General features: G+C 32.4%; 1 protein-coding gene across 4 annotated transcripts in view; it reads right to left on the bottom strand.

Annotated features, from left to right (window-relative positions):
* The window catches only part of Stag1 (STAG1 cohesin complex component), a 373,003-nt gene that overhangs the window by 223,402 nt on the left and 125,188 nt on the right, over window positions 1-24,413 (bottom strand). For 2 of the 4 annotated variants that reach the window (XM_071615631.1, XM_027933685.3), the window contains one exon: window positions 9,544-9,708. In XM_071615631.1, the coding sequence (XP_071471732.1) occupies window positions 9,544-9,708 (165 nt within the window). Of the gene's footprint in view, window positions 1-9,543; window positions 9,709-15,719; window positions 15,791-24,413 lie in introns of those variants that run through there. The other 2 variants (XM_071615633.1, XM_071615632.1) reach the window with 2 other exon arrangements.

Genomic DNA, 24,413 nt, shown 5'->3' with positions numbered 1-24,413 from the left:
ATCACAAAACAGCCACTGACAATTCAACATCCCTGAAATGTTTAAAGACACAACATCAGGGCAGTAACGTTTTGTGGCAAAGGCATTGTCACAGGGTCAGGTCTTTCTTTTCCATTGTGAATGCCATTAGGTTCACCCACCAATGAAATGATACCGGTTTGTGCTAGTGGGTTTTCAAATACCCTTTCTGCTGTACTTGGAGTTATACAGGCAATCCATATCCACAAAGGTATGTTCTCTAGGGTTCATCATACTCTTCCCACTCATACATTTGTTTCTAGCAGGAAATAAGGGATCCAGAATGGAGTAGTTCACCTCAAAAGTCCAGTGAGGGCTTAGAACCACCAGCACTTCCCCCCAACACTTCACCACAGTTGTAGCATAAACACTTGTTCATGATACAGTCAAGGTGTAATATGGCTGTTTTTCACCAATAGTAGGAACACTGGGCCCTTATTCAGGCCAAAGCAAAGAGAATTAGAGAAGGCAGGAGGATATTCGGAGGGCTTTAAATAAGGACCCAGAATTTACTGCTTTTAAATGTCTTGCCTTAGTTTCTTCCTTCTGTAAACATAAAGTCCATTTTTAAAAAACATCAAAATATTTTTCAAAACATTTAAACATTTAGCTGCTAAAATTATGATTATGTATGTCAATGATTATAAAGGTATTAACAATTTCAATAATTTGACAATCTACCTGTCCACATGGAAAAGATCACCTGTGACCTTTTGGTAAAAAAAAATATATATATATATTTATTTTTTAGTTGTAGTTGAACACAATACATTTATTTTTATTTATTTACTTTTATGTGGTGCTGAGGATCGAACTCAGGGCCTCACACATGCAAGGCAAGCACCCTACTACTGAGCCACAACCCAAGCCCCACTTGTGACCTTTTACATATGTGAGAAATAAGCTTCTTATTTAAACAACTGCTGTTTTCAATTTTCCACATTTATGCTCAAATTGAATCTAAATGTTTATATTTTATGATTTTAAATCTCATACCTAATATTTTAACACTAACAGCTATAAACATTCTTTTATTATACTCTCTTACATTTATTAATTCTATTCAAGTACTTATATTTTCTTAGTTCTATAAGTTTTACTCCTCATCTTCATTGCAGTATTTCCATTCTTCAAAGTCTTTTGCTCATCTTTGCTATAAAGTTTCATTTCAGTCAAGAGTATAGTTGTTCTCTCAAAATTCTCAGTAGCTTCTTTTATAATTATAGTTCTTCAGCCACTGAAATACTTCTTGAAATTTTTAGGCCTTTCCATTAATTAACATTAAAAAGGTATTATAAACACTTTTATCTACTCTAATAATGGCTTAGAAGTACAAACATCTCCAGTAAGTTACTATATAATTGTCAGCTCAAACAGAACAGGTGAGATTTAAATACACCCACCGCTGCTTTTGATTTTCCTTAGTGTAGTCACATAGTAAATTCAAGCCCCATTAAATAATGGGGCAAATTCCTTTCTATTTGCTATGTAGAGATTTGTTATCTAACACATTTCTAAGTTGGGGACTAGAAATTAGTGTCACTATAAAAGTCCATATTTTTCTTTGACACTAGAACAAAACTACCTCCTTCTGGGAGAGAGAATGAATGGCTTACTCACAGACCACCCTCTTAAGACATCTCTTTTTTTTCCCAATCATACTTAAATGGACAAAATCAGCTTTGCCTTCAAAGTTGGTTGTCAAGTGCAAACAGAAGACCAAACAGTCTCATTCATTATGTAAACTTCATTTTTCAGTTAACACCAATTCCTTATTCACACAAGCTGATAGCATAAGTACGGTAAGATCAAAGGGGGTTAGCTTAGCTTTAATCAATAATTTAACCAATAATTTGTAATTATAAATTAATAGAGCATTTGATCACTATGGATTTTTTTATTCTTCCTACAAAAACTGGGAAGTCCATGAAGGGTCAGGCAAGTTTATTTCATATTCTATCTGTTGTGCCTAATTCACTCCCTGGAAGAAGCAGCTCTCAATAGATATGTGTTGAACAAATAAACTTTTTAAAATTGATATCTGGGGTACAAATTGCAAATACTAACTTACAGAATTAACAATCAAGTGCTTTCCAATTCATAACTAATAATCAAAAAATTCCAATTAAATAAATAGCTTGAATGTTCCAAAATTGAACATATATTTAGTGTCTTAAGTTTCAAAGCCAAAATTTTCAGGCCAAACAATCTCATGCCAAGCTTCAAATGCCTACACTCATGCAAACTTTCTTTCAGCGAATATACCAAAAACAACTAGGGATCACCTCAGATGCCTTCCTCTTTCTTACCTTTCAGAATCTTTTCATTGCTTTAATATTTATAAAATCTGTCATTTCCTCTCCATCATCACTGACATTGTAAAATTAAACCTTCATTACTTACCAATTGGAACTATTAAAAAAGCTTTTATAATTGAGTGTCTTTGATAGCAAGCTTACTCTCCCTGAAAATCATCGTTTTCTATTGGGAGGTGGTTTTGTTACTCCCTTAACTTTTTATTATACCAAATATACATACAGATATTCATTCATACATACATATGTACATACATATTCTGACAAAACTTCCACAATCCTGTCCTCTAGGCAGACCTATGTGAATTTTTAGTATTTTCAACTCAAGTAGTTTTTATCTTTCTTATTAAAGTATTAATAGTACCTTTTAATATGTTTTCCATAAGGTATGTTCCATGAGGGCAGAACTTTCCTTTTAAATTTCTGCATACATAAGAACTATCTGGCACAATCTTTGAATATAGGGCATGCATAATAATTATCTTAAGTAGTAAGTCTGATTCATTATGATTAATTCTGATAGGGAGAAAGGACTAAAAAACAGAGTGATCATAAATAGTTGTAGGAATCAAGAGTTTGTGGAATGCCACTAGGTCCTTTAATACAAAACTTATCAAAGCCTTCACATTCCATGTCTCTTCCAAGGGAGATGAAATATGGACATTTTCCAAATATACTAAATACATAAAGCCATCCTTTGGGGCGGCATCTCAGAAACATCTATTTTTATTTCAAATAATAAACTAAACTAGATAAAGATGAAAATATTTTATTTTTTCTTTGTTTTGTTTTTGTTTATTTTTAAATTAGAAGCAAAACATACATACTATACATACCTTTAAGGTCCAATTTTATCCTATCTTCTCTGTTAGTAACACTTATCAAAAACATGTTGATAAAATATCTTATGCATATGCTTACATTTAAGTGCCATCATACATTATACATCATTCTACAGCTTGCATTGTTTCCCTAAAATGCATTTCTGAAATTTACCATAAGGTTAAAATTGAACCTTCATTATTTCCCAATTACAGCACCATTTCACTTCCAACTGCTATAGAAAATTAAAATATCTGAATATGGCATGTTTTATTTACTATTTTTCTTTTTTTTAATATTTATTATTTTAGTTATTGGCAGACACAACATCTTCGTTTGTATGTGGTGCTGAGGATCGAACCCGGGCCGCACACATGCCAGGCGAGCGTGCTACCGCTTGAGCCACATCCCCAGCCCAACTATTTTTCTTGATAACAGACATTTATACTTTTAATTTTTGGCCACTACAAAGAAGCAATAAACATTCCTCATATAGACCTCTTTTATAAACATGTAAAAAAAAATTTCTCTACAAAGGCTGTGGATATGGCTTAGTGGTAAAGCACTTGCTTAGCATACATGAGGCCCTGGGTTTTATCTCCAGCACCACAAAAACTGTTTGTTTGTTTTTTAAAGTAGTCTTTTTTTAAACTGATTTTCTTTAAAGGGCAGAAAGGAGAGGACAAAATGGGGGAAGAAATGGGAAAAGGGAACAGAAAGAGATGGGGAGGTAAACCTACTACAGTGTAGAAACTCATTAAATATTTACTGAATGAATGAAAACTGAATAATAGATTATTTAACTTACCTTGATATTAATAAAATTTTCTCCAAAGTACTTAAATAGATTTGGACTTCTACTAGGTGCTATTCCACATCTTACTGCCTATAGGTGTTGTCAGACCTTTTTTATATAACTCAATATGATCGATGAGTATGAGACACTATTTTATACCATTCTACCCAGAATTTAAAAAAAAAAAAATTGTAGGTGCTTTTAAAATTTTATTTCTAACTTGAACTGAATAAGATGCTGTTTCTGATTACTTGCTCTAATTGGTTATTATTACTACACAGAAGTACACCCATTTTTTAATGTTAATTTTCTATCCAGAAACTTTGCTCATTATATCTAGAGTTTCTCTTGAAATTTCAATATAGACAATAATTGTTTCCATTACAAATAAGGATATGTTTACATCTTTGTTTCAATTGTTACCACTCTTTTTTATTATCATATCTATCATTTTTAATTGTTATAATTATTATTTTAATTTTTTGTAGTTATAGACAGCATGCCTTTATTTTATTTGTTTATTTTTATGTGGTGCTAAGGCTCAAATCTAGTGCCTCACATGGGCTAGGCAAGCGCTCTGCCACTGACATACAGTCCCAGCCCACTTAATTATTATTGTTTTAATTTATTGGCTTGGGATTCCAGTACAGTAGAGTACTGATAATGCTAGGTCCTGGAAATACATCTATATTTCACTGTTAAAAATGACATGATGTGCACTGTACGTTTTGGAGAAATAATTTACACTAGGATATGAAGTACTATCGTATTCCCAACTCATCAAAGGGTTTGTTTATCATGAATGTCAGATCTACTTTATCAAATTATTTTTCTAAACACTCTACAACAATTCAGATAAGTATAGGCTTTTTACTCCTGTAATATGACTATTTGGTACATTATAGTACAAAAGATTTTCTAATATTAAAACATTCTTGCAGCACCCCTCCCCCAGCACTGTATACTCAATCCAAGAGTGCTTTACCACTGAACTACACCTGCATCCCTTCTTATTTTTTTGAGAAAGGGTCACACTCAGGCTGGCCTCAAACTTGTGATCCTCCCGTCTTGAACTCCTGAGTGTTGGGATTACAGGCATGCATCACTACACCTGGCTCACCTTTGAATTCTTAAAATAAAATAAAACCTCAACATCTTAAAATTTTATTAGATTCATATATTTGGATTCAGTTGACCTTCTCTACCATTTTCTCTTTAACTTCTACTTGTATTTTCATTATTGTTTTCTTCCAAATTACTTTAGGTTTTTCATTTTTCTTTTGTTAGTTTCCTTCTACTGCTGTCACTTAACATTAATACACTTAAGAGGACATATCTACTCAAGTAGTACTTTAGCTGGTCCCATCATTTACATTAACATTACTTTCACTAACACTGACATTTCACAACTATATATTTCCTTCTCAAGTTATTTTAAAAGTACCTTTTTATACTTCCAAGTATAATTGGAATTTATTCTATTGTATATTTCAACATTAATTGCATTGTAGTCAAGAGAACATGAGACAAATCCTTAACAAAATCTTTCAAGATTTCCTCAATATTCTCTGTTCATAATATACTCTTACAGCTGTGTAATTATTTACTATTTTAATTTTTTAATATTTTTTAGTTGTCAATGGACATTTATTTTATTTATTTATATGTGGTGCTAAGAATTGAACCCAGTGCCTCACACATGTTAGACAAGCTCTCTACCACTGAGCCAGCACCCCAGCCCCTATTTTCACTTTTTTAGCTCAAGACTCCTTAGAACAAACATTAGATATAGGGAAATTTGTCTAGAAATTTTGCCTTTTTGTTTTGTTTTGTTTAAGTTGTAGATGGACACAATACCTTTGTTTTATTAGTGCCTCATGTGTGCTAGTACACTGAGCCACAGCTCCAGCCCTATCTAGACATTTTTCTAAAACTACTTCTTCAAAAGTGGTTGTCTCTTTAATTCCCTCTGATCTCTTCCTCCGCCCTATTTTGAAACCATCTAATCATACCAAAGTCTCTAAACAGCTCTTAGATATTTTCTAACATTTTTCTTACTCTGGGTACTTTCTAAATGAATGCTTAATGAAAGTTAATTCCTGAGTTCTCCTTTTGAAGGCATCTAATGTAGTATTTTTCTTTAATAAAATTAACTTCTTGAATTTTATGATTCAAAAATTTATTTTCAACTTTCAAGACTGATCAATTTTCAAATCTGTCCCTTCTTGTTTCATTTATGCCCTATTTTTTAATTAGAATTGCTTCTTTCATTCTGCTAGTATTTTATTTTATTATTCATCACCCTTCATCTAGTTTGTTGTTGTTGTTGTAGGTGGACACAATACCTTTATGTTATTTTTTTATATATGGTGCTAAGGATCAAACCCAGGGCCTCACGCATTCGAGGCCAAGTGTACCACTGAGCCATAACCCCAGCCCACATCTAATGTTTTTATTACCTGTTCCTACTAGGCTTGCCATTGCAGATTCAGATTAAACAATATGGGCTTAGATCTTCCTTTCTTAAAATAACAATGGAAATTTTTACCCTGACACCACATTACCAGACATTTCAATCAAGGGTTTCTTATGAGGACTATGTCTGTCTTCTCTCTTCCATCATCCTTTGATTTCTTAAAAATGGGAATTTAATATGAATTATAATCCAAACTAAGACCCTTTTGAATACTTAAGGATTCTATATTAATAAGTAACTAAATGGGGGCTGGGGCTGTAGCTCAGTGGTAAAGTGCTTACCTAGCATGTGTGAGGCACTAGGTTTGATCCTCAGCACCACATGAAAAAAAAATAATAAGTGAAATGAAGGCATTCTGTCCATCTACAACTACAAAAAAAAAATTTTAAATAAATAAATAACTGCATGCACAATAAGTATAAAAAGAATCTCAAGGACAACTTGAAATTTATAGTCACCATAAATATAAGCCTTCGCATTAGTTATCAGTGGCTTTCTTTAGCTTCCTTTTCAGGGATGGAAACTAATATTAGGCTATGGCTTCATGAAATAAGTCTGAGTCTATTCTACTATTCTTCATAATGCAATTTTAACAAACAAGTACCAAATTCTTGGCTGTAAGAATGTGCTTCTCTATTCTAAGTAAAATCCTAAACATCATTTTGTAGTTTTCTTCTATATAAACCACAGAAATACTTGCTTTATTTCTGAATATATTGATATCTGTTTGTCTTCTCTTTTTAATATTTAACTAAAATATCATTTTATCTTGTCAGGATGTAATAAACAGTGAAATTGCTGTGCCACTGTCAATGGAACACACTTGTATGTTTTTTAAATGTGAATTCCCTTTGTGCTCAGCAACAACTTTATTAGAAAATTATTAAGTGAAAAACGATATTATATAAGTTTTTAGATTAATGTGACTATACCTAGTAAGGAAAAATATAACATTAATAATAAAACACAAAATTTTTTTTTTAAAAAAAGGTTTAGAGTAGACTTCAAAAGATGAATAGTTAAAACCAAATTATGGAAGCCTCTAGAGTCCTAATTATTAATTCTTATCTGTCAGAAAATATGGCTCAAAGATTTTAAGTAAAAGAATTACAGTATCAAACAGTTTTCTTAGGGAAAAGTAATCAGGATGAAGAATAGAACATGTGGATAAAAAAAAATAATTTATATTGGTCAGTATTTTGTTTCATATACAGATGATAAAATTTTATTCATATTAGAAGTTGATGTTACCCCTTTTTAAATAAACCCTGCTTTATATACTTACAAAAATGTTAGCATTCAATTTAAATAGAATATGCATTAAAATTATCATTACAATATGTAACTATCTGGTACAATAAAGCTTCACATAAAAGTGAAAATAAAATATTAAAATGAAATTATTAAAATTGTAGATAAAAACCCTTTATCTTTCTGTTACTTGTGTTTCTACATAAAGGTGAGAAGCAATAAAGTTAATCTCAAAAATTAATATTTCTGTAGCTTACCAATGTTTCTATTAAAATATAATGATAAAATTTTCAAGCTTAATGGCTAAAGATCACTTCATCTCTTTTTAAATTATACATATGTAATTCACAGATTGTCACCCTTTGTTTTAAATAACTGGGAATTCAGTATTTACCATTTAGAATCATGCCACTACTTCATGAGATCATATATAAAAATCATATATATAAATCTCTCAGCATATAAATTCCAAGACTCTTGTACACATCAATTTGACAACATACTAATAATAATAATAAACACTAAGCTCCTTTATGGACTGAAAATGAAATACAGATTAAATTTTTTTTTAACTAATGAAAACCTGTGTTAGTGCCACAAGTAATTATTGTTTCATAAATTACCTAAATGACTGTCACACTTACTGGGAAAATGAAATAAAACAGTCAATTATCAGATAGATTTAACATAACATCAATCTTTGGTGACCAAAAAGTGCAAATTAAAATAGTGAAATACCAACTTTCATATTATTAGGTAATTTTAAAATACAAAATATGCAATTGCTAGCACTAGTATAAATGTGGGCATTCTGTTACACTTCTAGTGAAAGGTAAACTAGATTAAATCCTTGGAGAGGAATAGGGTATTTTTGTATTATACTGTTTAAAAAAAAAAAAAAAGAAAGAAAGAAAGAAACCCGTTAGCTGAGCATGGTGGTGCATGCTTATCAGGAGACTGAGGCTAGAGGATCCCACCTTCTAGGCCAGCCTCAACAACGTGGTAAGACCCTGTCTCAACATTAAAATGAAAAGGGACAGAGACATAGCTCAGTGGTAAAGCACTTGCCTAGCATGTGCAAAGCTCTGTGTTCAAGCCCTATTTCTTCTACAAGACAAAACAAAATAAACCCACTACACTTTAACCAAATAATTTCACTTCCATTATTTAAAATGAAAAGATACATAGAATATGTATGAATAATAATATGTATGAATACATGAATAATGACTAATAATTTTGATAACAGTGAAGAATATAATATATACTCAAGGAATATATAATGATATACTCAAGGAATCGTCAAAACAATTTTGGTTTATGATTATAATGAATTACTAAGAAGCTAATAAAATAATGCTCTTACAAAATACTTAAGATATCTCTTGAGTAAATGAGAAGAGATAAAAGAGTAAAAAAGGTTATAAAAGATCACCCTTTCTTTTGTCAATTACTCTGCAATAAAATCACATCTAAAAACTGTAACAAGGCAATAAAAATCCTCTTTTGTATCTCCTATTAATACTGGTCAACATATTGAACACAATCTAAGGAATATGTTACTATTCAACAAAATGTCTTTCCCGATGCTCTTTACAAACCAAACCAAATCAAAAACCTTACAGAATAAAATATATGGTTTCATGATAATCAAGGTATAGGGGCTGAAGATATAGTTCAGTGGAAGAGTGTCCTGAGCAAGTATATGACCCTGAGTTCAATCTGTAGAATCCCCAGGGGAAAAAAAAAATTAAAGTATATAAAGTGTCAATATGTACACCAAGATATTCCACATAGGTTATTTACTATCTCTTTTTATGCATGAAACAAAAAGCAAACAACAAACAAAAACACTTTAAATTTACCTGCATTGCACTTTTCCCCAGTTTCACCACTTCAAATAATGTGACAGGCTCCCCTTCACCATTCTGTTGAGGATGCCCATTAGCTCTTCCACGGCCTGTTCCTCTCACTCCAGCTTCAATTCTGCTCTTCTCTCCTGGAGATTTTCGAGGTTTCTTATTTGTAGACTAAATTAAAAGATTTTTAAAAATGACATTAAATGCAGGCTTACTTTTCACTTTATAAAAGAAAAATTAAACATACTGTCAATCACTGGTGGTTTAAAAAGTGCAAAATAAGATAACTCCCTAACGAAAAAAGCTTTACATATTGCTTTCAACAACAAAAATATAGTGTAAACAATCAAACCTAAGTTTATACATATGAGGTATGAAAACAAAGTTTAAAAACTAATTAGATATGATATAAAACAATAATATTTTAACCATGCCTACTCTTGACATGTCCTTCATTATGCCATCCTCTGCCTCAGAAATCTTGTTCAATAAAATACTTCTGAGAAATACCATTTATTCAACTCTTCCCTATTGTGAAGTACTCAAATATTTCTTAGTCATAAAATAAATACAGAATGAACATATTTGCAACTATTTTAGGTACTGGGAATACAATAATAAAAAAAAATAGAAATGTTCTTGCCTTGATGAAGTTTACATTTTTTAATTAACATACCATCCCCTGTCCCCAATTATTTCTTAAGTTAATACTAGTTACACCCTATCTATGTCTCATCTTTAGAGTCAAGGGTAATTTGGGAAAACAGTTTGTGGTCATTTCATCCAGTTCTATAAATTCTATTCATTTCTATCTATATTAATTGCATGGTTGGTGCTTCACCATCAACGACATCAATATTGCTAAATGCAATAGAGATTCTTAAAACGCTCTTTAACATTCGACATGATTTTCTTCCTTATCTTTCAGATACCTTTTCCTTCCATGTACCATATTTTTTACCTGTTAGTGTTACCCAGAGGTCTTTCCCATGCATCTTTTCTTCTCAATCATAATATTTTCTTTTGAGTAACTTAATTCATTCTTACTATAGCCGTGTTCCAATTATCTAATGTCCCTTGTCTCCAAATCCACCCTTATTTGTCTTGTTTTGTAATTCTGGATTTGGACCCTGGAAACATTACTTTTATACCATCTACTGCAGTATCAGGCTTTAAAAATAGAGGGCACTGGAGGAACACTACAAAAGATAAGATGGAGGGCTTCTATTCCTGGTTACAGTACCTGCTCCCTGTATTTGATTATTACTGTGTTCTTCAGTAGTACTCTCTTCATTTCTCTTAACAGTTTATGGCCCTAAAACCAATATTGTGGGTGGATGAATACATATTAGGTCATTTGATTATTGTTTAAATTAATTTTATTCCAAGGTCAGTTTTAGATTTACAAAAAAAATTATGAAAATAGCACAGGAAATTACCATATATCTGACATCAGTTACCCCTATTATTAACAACTTGTATTTGTATAGTATGTCTGGTACAAATAATAAATCAATATTGATATGCTAATAAAAATGTATACCCTTTATTCAGGTTTTCTTATTTTTTGTCTAATGACCATTTTATGCCCTAGAAGTCCATCCAAGACACCATATTATATTCAGTCATCATGTCTTTACTCGAGCTTCTCTTTTCTGGGAAAGGTTCTTAGCTTTTCTTGTTTTTTTGATGACTTCAGCAGTTCTAAGGAATACCAATCAGGTATTTTCCAAAAGATCCTTCACTTGGACTTGACAAGCATTTTTAATTATTACTAGACTAGGATTATGACCTTGGGGGAAGAAGACAGAAAAAGTAAGGCGTCATTTTTATCATCTCATATTAAGGATGCATTAACTTAACATTAAATAACATACATTATTAACATGACATATCATTGTTGATGCTGAAGTTAATCAGTTGTCTGTTGTAGCCTTAGATAGGTTTCTCCACTATAAAGTAACTTTTCCTCCCTTTATCTTACTGTACCCTTTGGAATAAAATTACTACAGATAGTTTACAGTTAAGGGGTAAGAAATTAAGCTGTACTTCCTTGAAAGTCAGTTTACATAAAATTATTTTACGTTCTTCCACATCTGTTTTCACCCATTTATTTGATCATTTAAATCAATACGGACTCATCAACATTTACTTTCTACTTTGGGATATAGTCTCATATCATTTTACTTTTTTTATTTTTTATTTTTAGGTGGACACAATATCTTTTATTTTATTTTTATGTAGTGCTGATAATCTAAGCCAGTGCCTCAAGCATGCTAGGCGAGCATACTACCACTTGAGCCACATCCCCAGCCCCATTTTACTTTGTTTTTAAAATTTTTTCAAGCTTGGTCATTTCAGTTGAGTGTCCATTTGATATTTCCCTATCACTGTGTGTGTGTGTGGGGGGGGGTTATTTTGTTTTTTAATCTTTGAATACTTAAGGCACCTAAAAGTTGCTGGACTCTCGCCTTGTATATTTCCTAGCCCAATCCTAAAATTAACCAATACTACAAAAAGACATGGTTCCTTTTACTAGAGAATGATATTAGAGATGAAAATCTGCAACACCAGGTTTGGCCTTTTGCTACTGAGGGTGTCTTTGCTTCTAGGCCCTGAGATGGACAGAACAAGGAAATACATGTCCAGCATATTACAGATAACAAAATACATTCACTGTATTATAAAGCTATACAGGCTCTGACAAATGCATAGTGTTCTGTATTCATAATTATGGTATCACAATTGAGAGTTCTACCACCTTAAAAACCCCATATGCTATTTAGGCAGGGTGTAATCCTAAAATTCCCCTGTAATCACAAATTTGAGGCCTGCCTAGGCAAGACCCTGCCTCAAATAAAACTTAAACTTTACCCATTCAACCCATCCCCTTGCCACTACAAAAACAAAAACAAAACTTTGGCTCAGGTGAAGAATGCTTAGCATGTAAAAGGTCCTGATTTTGATCCCCAACTCTTTAAAAAAATTAAAAAACCATGAATTAATGAATCTATCTTAATAATCTTAGTAACCTAGACAGTAACCAGTTTCTAGAGTTCTATTCTACCATTATCAGCACTATCCTTGAATCTAGACCATTAGGTGGGAACCCCCAAACAGGCTGTCATACCAACTACATGCTAGCTCTAGCATAGGTGTAGTGCAATACAGACCCCTAAAAATTAACTAATCCTACAAGACATAGTTTCCCTCATGGAACATGAACAATGTAACTCCCTCTCCCCCCAAATATTATAACTTAGGAAATTATTCCATTAACAAGAAGATATCTGCCTCAACTTTGTGGGGATGTCTAATTTCTATGTATTGTCTCATACATTTCACTTATTCTACCTTATGAAATTCATGTTTAAGAGAAAGTGCTAATTATATATTACTCCCAAATATGCATAGCCTGAATTTAATCAGGAAGAAACAAAAGAATTGAGGAGCATTATAAAATGCCTTTGCTTATATTTTTCAAAAATATCAAGATGATAAAAATCAGAGATCGAACAAGAAACTACTGAAGATAGCAGACATTAAACATAATAAATCTTTAATGTATTTGGTTAGGTCCTGGACTAGAAAAATAGATGTAAAGACATTCTGAAACAACTACAAAGCTATGTGTATAGCTATTAATTAGATAATAATATTCTGTAAATATTAAATTTCCTGGTTTTGATAATTATATAATACTTACATAAGAGAATTTCCTTTCCTTGTTCTTAGAAAATACACCATGAACTATAGGGATTATGGATCATGATATCTGCAACTTATTTCAAATAGATCAGAAACCATTTGATCCTTACCGCACACTACATACAAAATAAACTCAAAAGAGATCTAGACCTACGTGTAATAGCAGAAAAAACAAGGGAAACTGAGCTTAGCAACAATTTCTTAAATACAAAAGCACAATCTATAAATAAAAATAATCAACAACTTCAGTCTTAATCAAAATTAAAGACTTTAAACACAGAAAAGCAATTGCTTCAGAATCATTGTTTTTAAAGAATCATCTTTCCCCCACTGAATTAAGACTCTTTATCATAAATCAGCTGACATATGTGTCTCTGTACTCTCTCACACAGATCTGTCATTGTGCCAATACCAATTTACCTTCATTACTGTAGCTTTACAGTAAGATTTAAAATCTAGTAGTGAAAGTCTTCCAGATTTGCACTTCTTCCTTATTGCTTTACCTCTTTTTAGAGACACTGCATTTCTGTGGACATTTCAGAATGATCAATTTTCAAAAAAAAAAAATAATAATAATAATGGTGAAATCGATTTGGATTACAAATATATACAGAAACTTTCTCAGAGCAGTTTGAGAAAAAAACTGACAATGTAAAAACAGCTATAAAACTTACCAAAAGGTACTTGATAACATTTAACATCAGAAAAATACCAATGCAAACAAAAATGAGACACCACACTATGCCCATCAGAAAGGTTAAAATAGTGCTACATGGATTCCAATGTTTATGACAGCACAATTCCCAATAGTCAGGTTATGAAATCAGGTGTTCAACAGAGGATAAAGAAAATGTAACATACATACACAATATAGTTCTACTCAATCATAAAGAAGAATGAAATTATGTCATTTGATGGTAAACTAGAGAACATGCTAAGCAAAATAAGCCAGACTCACAGTCAAAGGTAACACATTTTCTCTTTTTTGAAGAGAAAAAACCTAAAGGGGGAAAAAAAAAAGAATGAAAGCAGGAAATTTTATGAAAATGGTGGAGTAAAAGTAGTAGATAGAGGAAAAGGAAGGAAGGAGGGAAAGGTGAAGAACTGGGGAATAAAGCCTAACGAATTATGCTATATGCTTATATATGAACATATCACACTGAGTCTTACTTTATGTACAATTATAATGTAGCAATGGAAAATATATAAATAAGTAGACGGAAGACCAGAACAACAGAGGAAGAGGGATGGAAAGGGTAGAGGGAGAGTAGAGGGAAGTACCAGGAGATGAACTGGAACAAAATATGTCATATGTACATATGAATATGTCTCAATAAACCTCACTATTGTGTATAATTATAAGGTACTTGAAACCTAATAATAATAATAATAAACAAAGGCTAAAATAGAAATGACTGATGAAATCAACTGTTGGTTAAAAAAAAGGAACAAATGGACTTCCTCTATATTGCTGGCAGGATACAAATATAATCATTTTGGGGAAATGTTTAGAAGTGCTCAATTAATTTACACATACATATATCCTTTGAATCATTAATTCTATTCCTCAGGATATATATGAACAAAATGCATACTAATATACATGTAAAGAATTGTACAAAAGGGGCTGGGATTGTGGCTCAGCAGTAGAGCGCTTGCCTAGCATGGGCGGGACCTTGGTTAGATCCTCAGCACCACATAAAAATAAAGGCACTGTGTTGTGTCCATCTAGACCTAAAAAATAAATATTTTTTAAAAAAAAGAATTGTACAAAAATGTTCATAGTATCTTTTTTGCATAATAACCAAAAACTGAAATAATAATGTCCATAACAGTAGAAAAACTAAATAAAAAGGAGTATTTTGTACAATGGAACACTGGGAATCATTTAAAAAGATCATATAACTAAGAACACAAAGTTTCCTGTACAAACTAATGAATCAAAGTTATCTAAATAAAATATCATAAATACATTTGCATAAAGTTCAAAAGCATGGAGAACTAGTCTTGGAAAAGGCAGAATAGCAGGTACACCTAGAAAAAATAGACTGAAAAGGGCATATGGATGCTTTTTCTAGAGCACTAGAAGTGGTCCACAATTGAACCTTGGTATCAGTGAGGGATTTTAGTATCAGTTTATATTCAATTCCTTTATATGGGGTAGTATTTGTATATATACTTTAAATGATCTCAAGATTAATTATAATGCCAAATACAATGTAAGTAGTTTCTATACTATATTTTTTCCAAATACTTTCAATCTTTAGACAGAGTCCTCAGATACAGAGTGCCAACAACTGAATATATTGATTGCAATTATGTGGAATTGTGTAGAGTAAAAAGTACCAGCACTTAATGCACATTTAAATTTTATATACTTTATGTAAAAATACAAACTCACAAAACTCCTACAGATCCAAGTCCTCTAACACCTCCAATCATCATCACAAAGAATATGCTGCAGGGATACACACCTGTAACTCCACCAACTTAGGAGGTTGAGCCAGGAGAACTCCAACTTCAAGACCAGCCTCAGCAATTGAGACCCTGTCTCAAAATTTCAAAATAATAATAATAATAAATAATAATAATAATAATAATAATAATTTAAAAGAATAAATGAGCTGGGGATATAGCTTGGTGGTAAAGTGTCCTTGGTTGAATACCTTGCAAACCCCACCCCCCAATAAAAGCCTTGGCATATCTATGGATTAAAAGGATGATTTGAAACAAAGGCATTTTCTGATTTAGTTGATTGTACTAAGATTGTGTTGCAGAGTGTCTTTAGGTTGGGTATCACATCTACATCTGGGGTGGGGGGAGGAAGAGGGAGGGGAGGGGAAAGGGAAAGGGGAGAGAGAGGAGGACCTATGTGTATACCTTCAGCAAAAAATGCAGCAGACCTTACTTAAGAAACAGTTCAATTACTAAGTTTAAATATTTCACCCAATACACTGAATTGTTTGTACTTCATGTTTCATTTGTTCATTTTATTTATTCAGCACATATGTATTTAGAAGGAGAAAGAAAGGATTAAACACTCAGCAAAGCTAGGCATGGTGGCACATGCCTATAATCTGAGATAATTGAGAGGATGAGGCAGGAGGATCACAAATTCAAGGGCAACCATAGTGAGAACCTGCCTCAAAATAAAATTTAAAAAGAAAAATTTTGTGATAATAAATGTGATTCAGCAACTTCCTAGTGAGTCTAGGCAAATGATTTAATTCTCCTGTACCCATTTTATTCATCTGTTTTATGGGAAAAGTAGTATCTATATACTGATAGGAGACTTGTAAAAATTATATAAATAGTGACTGACATACAATACATGCTCAGAACATGTTGGTTATTGGGATTTTTACAGAATAGTTAAACAGTGTTTTAAGAATTTGGGAATACTTTAAAACTAAATATACTGATCCTCATGAACTTTACATCTCAGTAAAAAAGGGCAGGATACCTAATTTTGGAAAGGTTGATGGAGCAGTTTTCACATAAAATATCTGATGATGATAGTTTATCACCTTAAAGCTTTCAAAGATACCAGGTGCAGTAGTTCATGCCTGCAATCCCAGCTACTCAGGAGGGTGAGGCAGGATAATTACCAGTTTTAGGCCAGCCTTAGCAACTTAATGGGACCAGTCTCAAAAACTAAATTAAATTACATAAATACACAGGGGTAGATGTAACTCACTGGTAAAGGGTCCCTGGGTTCAATCATCACCATGAGGGATAATTTACTTTCAAAGTTGTCATGATTTCACTGTTGCTTTCAGACCACAAAGCAATGTGTTACACAGACTATTAAACAAATCAAACCATAATCTTGTTTTTAATTTCTAAATAAAAGCAAATATATATAAAAGCTCCAACAATACTAGAAGAACTGTTGTATATCCTTCACTGAGATTCCACAGTTATCATATCTTGTTGCCCTACCTCTTAAACAATTTTTTTTCCTGAACCACTGAAAGATGTAGATAATGATAAACACCCTAAAGACACTCTGCAACACAATCTTAGTACAACCAGCTAAATCAGAAAATGCCTTTGTTTCAAATCATCCATTTAATCCACAGATGCCAAGGAAATTTATCACAATGTCTTTTACAAAAAAATGATCCACACTAAGATCACATATACTTAGATGTCACCTTTCTTTATTTTTTCTCAATATGGAATAATATATCTATCTTCTTTAACTCATGACCTTGATATTTTTTGAATGGTGGCCAATTATCTTGTGGACTGTTCCTCAATTTAGTCTGAGTTTCTCCAAGATTAGATTTCACTTATGTATTTTCAGCAAGAATATCAGAGAAATAGCAGTCCATTCTTCTATGTGCATCCTTTATCAGAAAAGACATGACGCAATCAGCCTAATCACCATCTTTTTGGGGGGATACTGGAGGTTGAACCCAGAGGCACTTAACCCCCTGAGCCACAGACCCAGTCCTTTTTACTTTTTATTTCAAGACAGGTTCTTATTAAGTTGCTAAGGCTGGTTTGAACTTATGATTTTTTTTCCCTCAGCCACTGGAGCTGCTGGGATTATAGGCATGCACCATCATCCACGTTAATTTTAACATCTTGGTTAAAGAAGCATAGGCCTGATTCCTCTGACATGAAGTTACTCTTTCTCACTTTGTAATTTTACAAGTATTTTGTGAGATGATAAGAATAAAACTTGTAAATACATACCATCAGATCATTCATCTACTTGTTTTTGGATCCATCTGGTGTTTCCTGAATAACCTATTATTATGATGGCTAACAAATGGAGATAGAATTTCTAATTCCATCCATCTTTCTACTTTTATTACTTGGCATTCCCCTTACATATTTCAATATAGACCAGGAGTTCTTACTTTATTCAATGGATTACAGTCTATTTTTATTCTCAATTTTCCCCAGAAGAGTCTTCTTCAAACTGGCTTCTATGTTACTTTGAGTAAGCCTCATCATTTGTTGAGCACATTCTTTATTTCTATTACTTTTAGTAGTGTCTGTCTCATATACACACACCAACACACACTTGCACAAGCACGCACGCAAATGTATTGCCACTGTATCCATCTACATATATAGAAAACCTTAAGTCCACTGTTGATGCCAATATTAATCCAATACCAAGTTCGTTCTAGCTTTTTCCAGATTTGAATCCCCTTTTCCAACACTAAATACTTCCATTAATGGAATAGTTTCCATTAATCCATTAATCTCAACATACTTATGGGCTCAATAATTTCATATATGATCAATTTTCTGATCCTCAAGGGATATCTCTCACTATGTAGTCAACCAGGCCAGAAACCTTTAATAAACAGTTTTAAAATGGAAGATAAAAGAAAACAACAATCTTTCGTCAATAATTTTTTTCTTAAAAAATTTTTTTCTTAAAAGATAAGTACAAACAGAAAAGCAGACAAATTAAAAATGTCCACTTGATGTTATCTTTAATCATTTAAAGGATTCCATAAAAGGATTTTAAAAGACAAGAGTCCATAAAACAAGACAGCACTTTTCTTGATATTTCAAATTTTAAAGCCAGTTCTAAGAAATTTACTGTCTAGAAACACTTCTGTGAGTATTCCAATCCCCAATGTTACCTTACTCACTCATTCCACAAAATATAATTTACTAGAAAATATTTTATCATTCATTGAACACTTTTATTTCTTTATTCATCACATAGTTACTATGTATCAGACACATAAAAAAGTTAATCTTTCTACCTGGCACCACAAGGCTTTCAAAGAACTTGTAGTAATTAAGATGTATGGTTCAGCATCCTAATACAATTTTGTAAATTAGTGGTGAAAAAGAAACAGTTGTGCTTATTGTATACTATAAACAATAGAGTAAGTAAAATGTCTTCAGCCCACAGGGCTACTAATACAGAAATTAGACTTCACTGCCGCAGCTAATTTCAAAGGATACAATGAGGGGGAAAAAAAATGGTAATGACACTCTTAATGAAAATAAAATTGAAATATCTGAAACAAATCCTTCCCTGCAACATATTAAGTAACAAATTTCACAGAAAATATTATGTATGCTTAGAAAGTCACAAGGCTAAACAACCTTCCATGCATCTTTAGGCACTACAGAACAGTGAAGGAAGAAATAGAAGACAACTCTAGAAAATGGAAATGTTTATGGGTGGGCAGAATTGATATTGCTAAAATGGCCATAACACCGAAAACCACAGACTGAATGCAATTCCACCATGAAAGTATCAATGACATTCTTCACAGAACTAGAAAACAACAGTCCTCGAATTCCTTTGAAAAGAAAAGAATAAGCTGGGCGCAGTGATGCATGCATGTAATCCCAGCAGTTCAGGAGACTTAGGCAGGACACTGTGAATTCAAAGCCAGCCTCCACAACTTAGTGAGGCCCTAAGCAACTTAAGACCCTTTCTCAAAATATAAAAACGGTTAGAGATGGGGCTCAGTATTTGAATGTCCCTGGGTTTTATCCTTAGTACAAAAAAAAAAAAAAAAAAAGACCCAGAAGAGCCAAAGCAATCCCAAACAAGATTGATGTTGGTGCATCAAAATATTTGCTTCTCAAATTATACTACAGTCATAGTAACGAAAACAGCAATGGTGCTGGCATCAAAAAAGACATGAAGACCAACAGGATAGAAGACAGACACGAAGACAAATCCACAGAGTCATCAGATACTCGACAAGGTGCCAAAAATATATGGTAAAGATAGTCTTTTAAACAAACAATGCTGGGAAAACTGGCTATCCATATATAGAAGAACAAAACTAGATTACTGTTTCTCACCCTGCACAAAAGTCAACTCCAAGTAGATCAAAGGCCTAGGAATTAAGCCAGAAACATGAAACTGGAGGGAACAGGCTCAACACTACACCACATCAGAGCAGACACTGACTTCCTTAACAAGAACCCTACAGCTCAAAAAAACCAAGAACCAATAAGTGGGACAGCAGGAAACTTAAAAGCTTGAGCACAGCAAAGAAAACAATTATGACTGTGAAGAAAGAGCTTCACAGAATGAGAGAGGATCTCTGCCAGCTGCTTATTCAAAAGGGTAAGAACTCAAAACACTTAACAACAGTAAAACAAATAACCTTATCTGACTTTATTCATAAACTATGAATGCGTATTTTTAAAACCCTTTTATCCAAATAAGGTAAATTAATATATTTGGAACAGTTTACTAGAAAATGGTTATATACATATAATTAAAAGATTAAGATATGCAGATAAACAGGTACAGAAAAAAAATAATCTGGGGCTGGGGCTGGGGCTGGGGCTGGGGCTGAGGCTGGGCTCAGCGGTAGCGCACTTGCCTGGCATGTTGAGGCACTGGGTTCGATTCTCAGCACCACATATAAAGGTCTACAACAACTAAAAAATAAAACTAAAAAATTTTTAAAAATCTATAAGAAAATACCTTTCATGGAACTTTGCTTTAAGATAAGTGCTGAAAGGATTTAAGAAGGCAAAGATTATTTTTGGTATTGGTAACCAGGGAAAGTTCCACACACACATACACACACACAAAAAGACCTACAAGTTGAGACTTACTTGTTTCATAAAATAGTAATACTAGTACTATAAGATAAGCACAGACAGAACTTAGAAAAAATAAACTCAAGAAAGAAAAAAAAATATCATGCACAAGTGTTGGAAGTAGGAAAGCAAAAGCCATAAATAAAAGGACAAGAGATGAATCCTATTGGTTATGAATCAAGAAATACAGCAAAACATTACATTGTAAGGTAGTTAAAATTAAAAAGCACTGCTTGCCATTTGAACAGGTAAAAACAGACCAACAAGACAGCATTAAAAAACAAAATAGAATGAATTAGAAGAAAGAATAATAGTAGACAGGTAACAATGCAAATTCCAATAAAATGAGACCTAAATACAGGAACTTGGGAAATATAAATATGGGAGATAGGTAAGTAAATGAGATATGACATTTTATTAGATTTAAGAAAGTAACTCAGGGAGGGTCAGAAAATTGAATAGTGACTCAGGTTTTAATTCTGTGTTCCCGGGAGAAGTGTGGTGGTCCTTAACAAACAAACAAACAAATAAATAAGTGGGTGGACGGAAGTCTAGCACTAATTAACTAGTCAGAAGGAAAAGTGAAAAATTAAGAAAAAGTCAATAAAACTAGTTTGACAGAAGGAAAAGAGACATAAATTCAACTGACAAATATAAATTCAAATGCACACAGACTTAAAGCTATAAAATTATTCTGTAGACTTTTTTGTTTCTTTGAAAAATAAAAATGCAAAGTATAGTGCAGGAAATGTTAAATTTCATGAAACATAAATAACAAATATTTTAAAAAGTATTGAAAGCTTTACCACTTAAAAATTAGCAAAGATTCACAATCTCTGTAAAGGTAAAATGGGGAATGCCATATATATTCCTCTATGATGGTAAATAATACACATCAAAATCTTTAGAAAGGGCTAGGAATGTAGATCCTTGGTAAAGCATTTGCCTAGCATGCAGGCCATGAGTTCAAGCCTCAGCACCACAAAAAGAGTAAAAGAAAAAAGGTTAGGAAAATAGGGGATACCTTTTTGACTACTCAACTCCACCTTTAGGAATTTTAAACAAAACCAACGGCTTTACAGCTAAATTGATTTGTAAAATAGTTTATGTTAGCATGGTTTAGAATAGTGAACAATAAGGACTTAATTAATTATGGTACTTCTCTCTAGCCATTAAAACTAATTTAAATATGAAATTTACAATATTCTAAATGAAAGCCTTATTTTATGATACAATTATTATAAATAAAATCATCTGTTAACCTATATCATACTCATTGTTTATATTTGTCTATTTACACATATAGAAGGAGAATTTTTTTTTAAAACTGCATCTTTTTATTTACCTCTCCTACTCAAGACTATGCCAATCTGAAAGTTGAATAATGTTGAAGATACAAAAGTACTGGTCCTCATGTAATTAGGACAAAGGGAACAAAATCCTTAATAAAACACAAGAGCAGGGACATTTAAGATGAGTTAGTTATATAGAAGTACTGACATACATGAAAACTAAAAGCAACACGAAACCACTGAATCCAAAGTTAGAAAAAAATTAATGTTTTTCTTTTCTTTTAGGCATCATTAGGGCAAGTAGCAAAATCTGAATGAGATCAGTATAGGATCAGTGTTATGTCAATACCGTTGTCCTCATTTTCATAACTGTACTATCATGATTACGTAGAAGAATGTTTTTGATTTCTACGAAATTCACACTAAAGTATTAAAGTAAAATAGCACTATGTCTTTAAAACAGTTCAAAAATAATAAGGACATAACATTTTATATACACTATATAGATATATTTACCCAGATGTGTGTACACAGAGAGAAAGAGTTGTACACAAGTACAGGCACAAAAAAACCAATAATTTGATAAAGCAAATGTAAAAAAAAAAAAAATGCTAACTTTTGGACAATCTGTACAGAGTGTCTGGAAATTCTTAGAATATGTGTGCAAAATTATTTTAAAATAAAAGCCCTTTAAAACACCAGGGGAAGAAAAAAGTGCTGATTTACTCATTTACTCAATAAATATTTACTAAGCACTTAATAAAGGTCAGAAACTAGTAAATAAATCACACAGAAAAAAAAAAAAATCAGTGCCATTGTCAGGCGTGCCTTCTAGTTGAAGGAGACAGACAATAAGCAAATTAAGTAACATGTACACAGTTGATCCTCCCTATCCAATACTGGATTCAACCAATCAATAACTGAAAATATGTTGTGGCTGATATATAGGATGTAGTTAGGTCTTCAATGGTTACATCTTTACTGAACATGTACAGACTTTTCCCCTTGAACATTATTCTCTGAACAAAAGAGTGTAATAACCCTTTAAATAGCATTTATTGAATTAGGTATTATAAATTAATCTATAGATGATATCAAGCATAAGGAAATCTATATGTCGTTTATATGTAATACTACACAGTTTGGGTTTCTGAAGTAAACTACACATATTTACTACACAGTTTTACATAAAAGACTTGAACATCTTGGAGTTTGGTATCTGTCCTGGAACAATCTTCCACAGATACTCAGGGATGACTGTACTGTGTTGGATGACAATTAAGTCCCATGGAAATAGGAAATAAAACAGGTGTGCACAAATATATACATGCACAATCAGAAAAGGTAGCCAGGTTGGGATGAGAATTTGTAATGGTAAATACTATCATTAGGAGAGGGCTTAATGAAAAAAACGACCTCTGAGCAAGAACTGAAAGAAGGAAAGAGAGAAAGCTATATTGGGGAAAGTGGGGAGAGGGGCACACAAAAATTTACACTTTGAAACAGGACCTTAAGACAAGGAACAAGTCTGATAGGTTTGAGCAAAAGCACATGTTAGCTTAAACTATTTTAATAGTTTGAATTTTAAAAATGGTAGATAATATTTGCAATTAGACTAAAGAGGATTTTCTAACAGACTGAATACAGGTTAAGAAAGAATCAAGGATGACTCCAAAGTTGATCTGAGCAACTACAGGGAAAAGCCTATCATTACTGAGGAGGTGGGCAGAAGATAGGAAACTCAGAGTTTATTTATAGGTTTTTAAACACTTTAGGCCCATTAAATATCTAAATGAAGAGCTCAAAAGGTATCTGAATACAAGTCATAATCTGTGAAATAAGGACATAAATCTGAGATGTCAGGTTAGTCATGAGATTGGATGTGATCACCAAAGAAGTGTTGTGTGTAGACATATGTCTTATCAGTACAATCACAATGGTATAAGCATGATACTGCATAGTGTTAAGATATCTTTCAAAGCACTCCTCATATTCTAGAATTTCACATTAACTGTGAAGGTCTGTGGCAATTCTGCATCAACTAAAGTCTATTGGTGCCATTTTTCCAACGGTATGTGCTCATTTCCTGTCTCTGAAAATTTTGGTAATACTTATATTTCATATGAAAAAATATCAAATTATTTTCATATTGTGAAAAAATATGATTTTTCACTTATTGTGGTGATCCATGATTAGGGATCTTTGCTTTACTCTTATAAAGCAAATACAATATGGTGAGTTTAATCAATAAATGGTGTTGTGTTCTAGCTGCTCCAATAACTGGTGGTCCTGCAGCATGTCTTCCTCTCCTCAAGTCTCCCT

The sequence above is a fragment of the Marmota flaviventris genome, chromosome 8 (genome assembly GCF_047511675.1).
Source record: "Marmota flaviventris isolate mMarFla1 chromosome 8, mMarFla1.hap1, whole genome shotgun sequence".
Lineage (NCBI taxonomy): Eukaryota > Metazoa > Chordata > Mammalia > Rodentia > Sciuridae > Marmota > Marmota flaviventris.
Note: the sequence above shows the minus strand (reverse complement) of the source record. Positions and strands in the feature narration are given on the sequence as shown.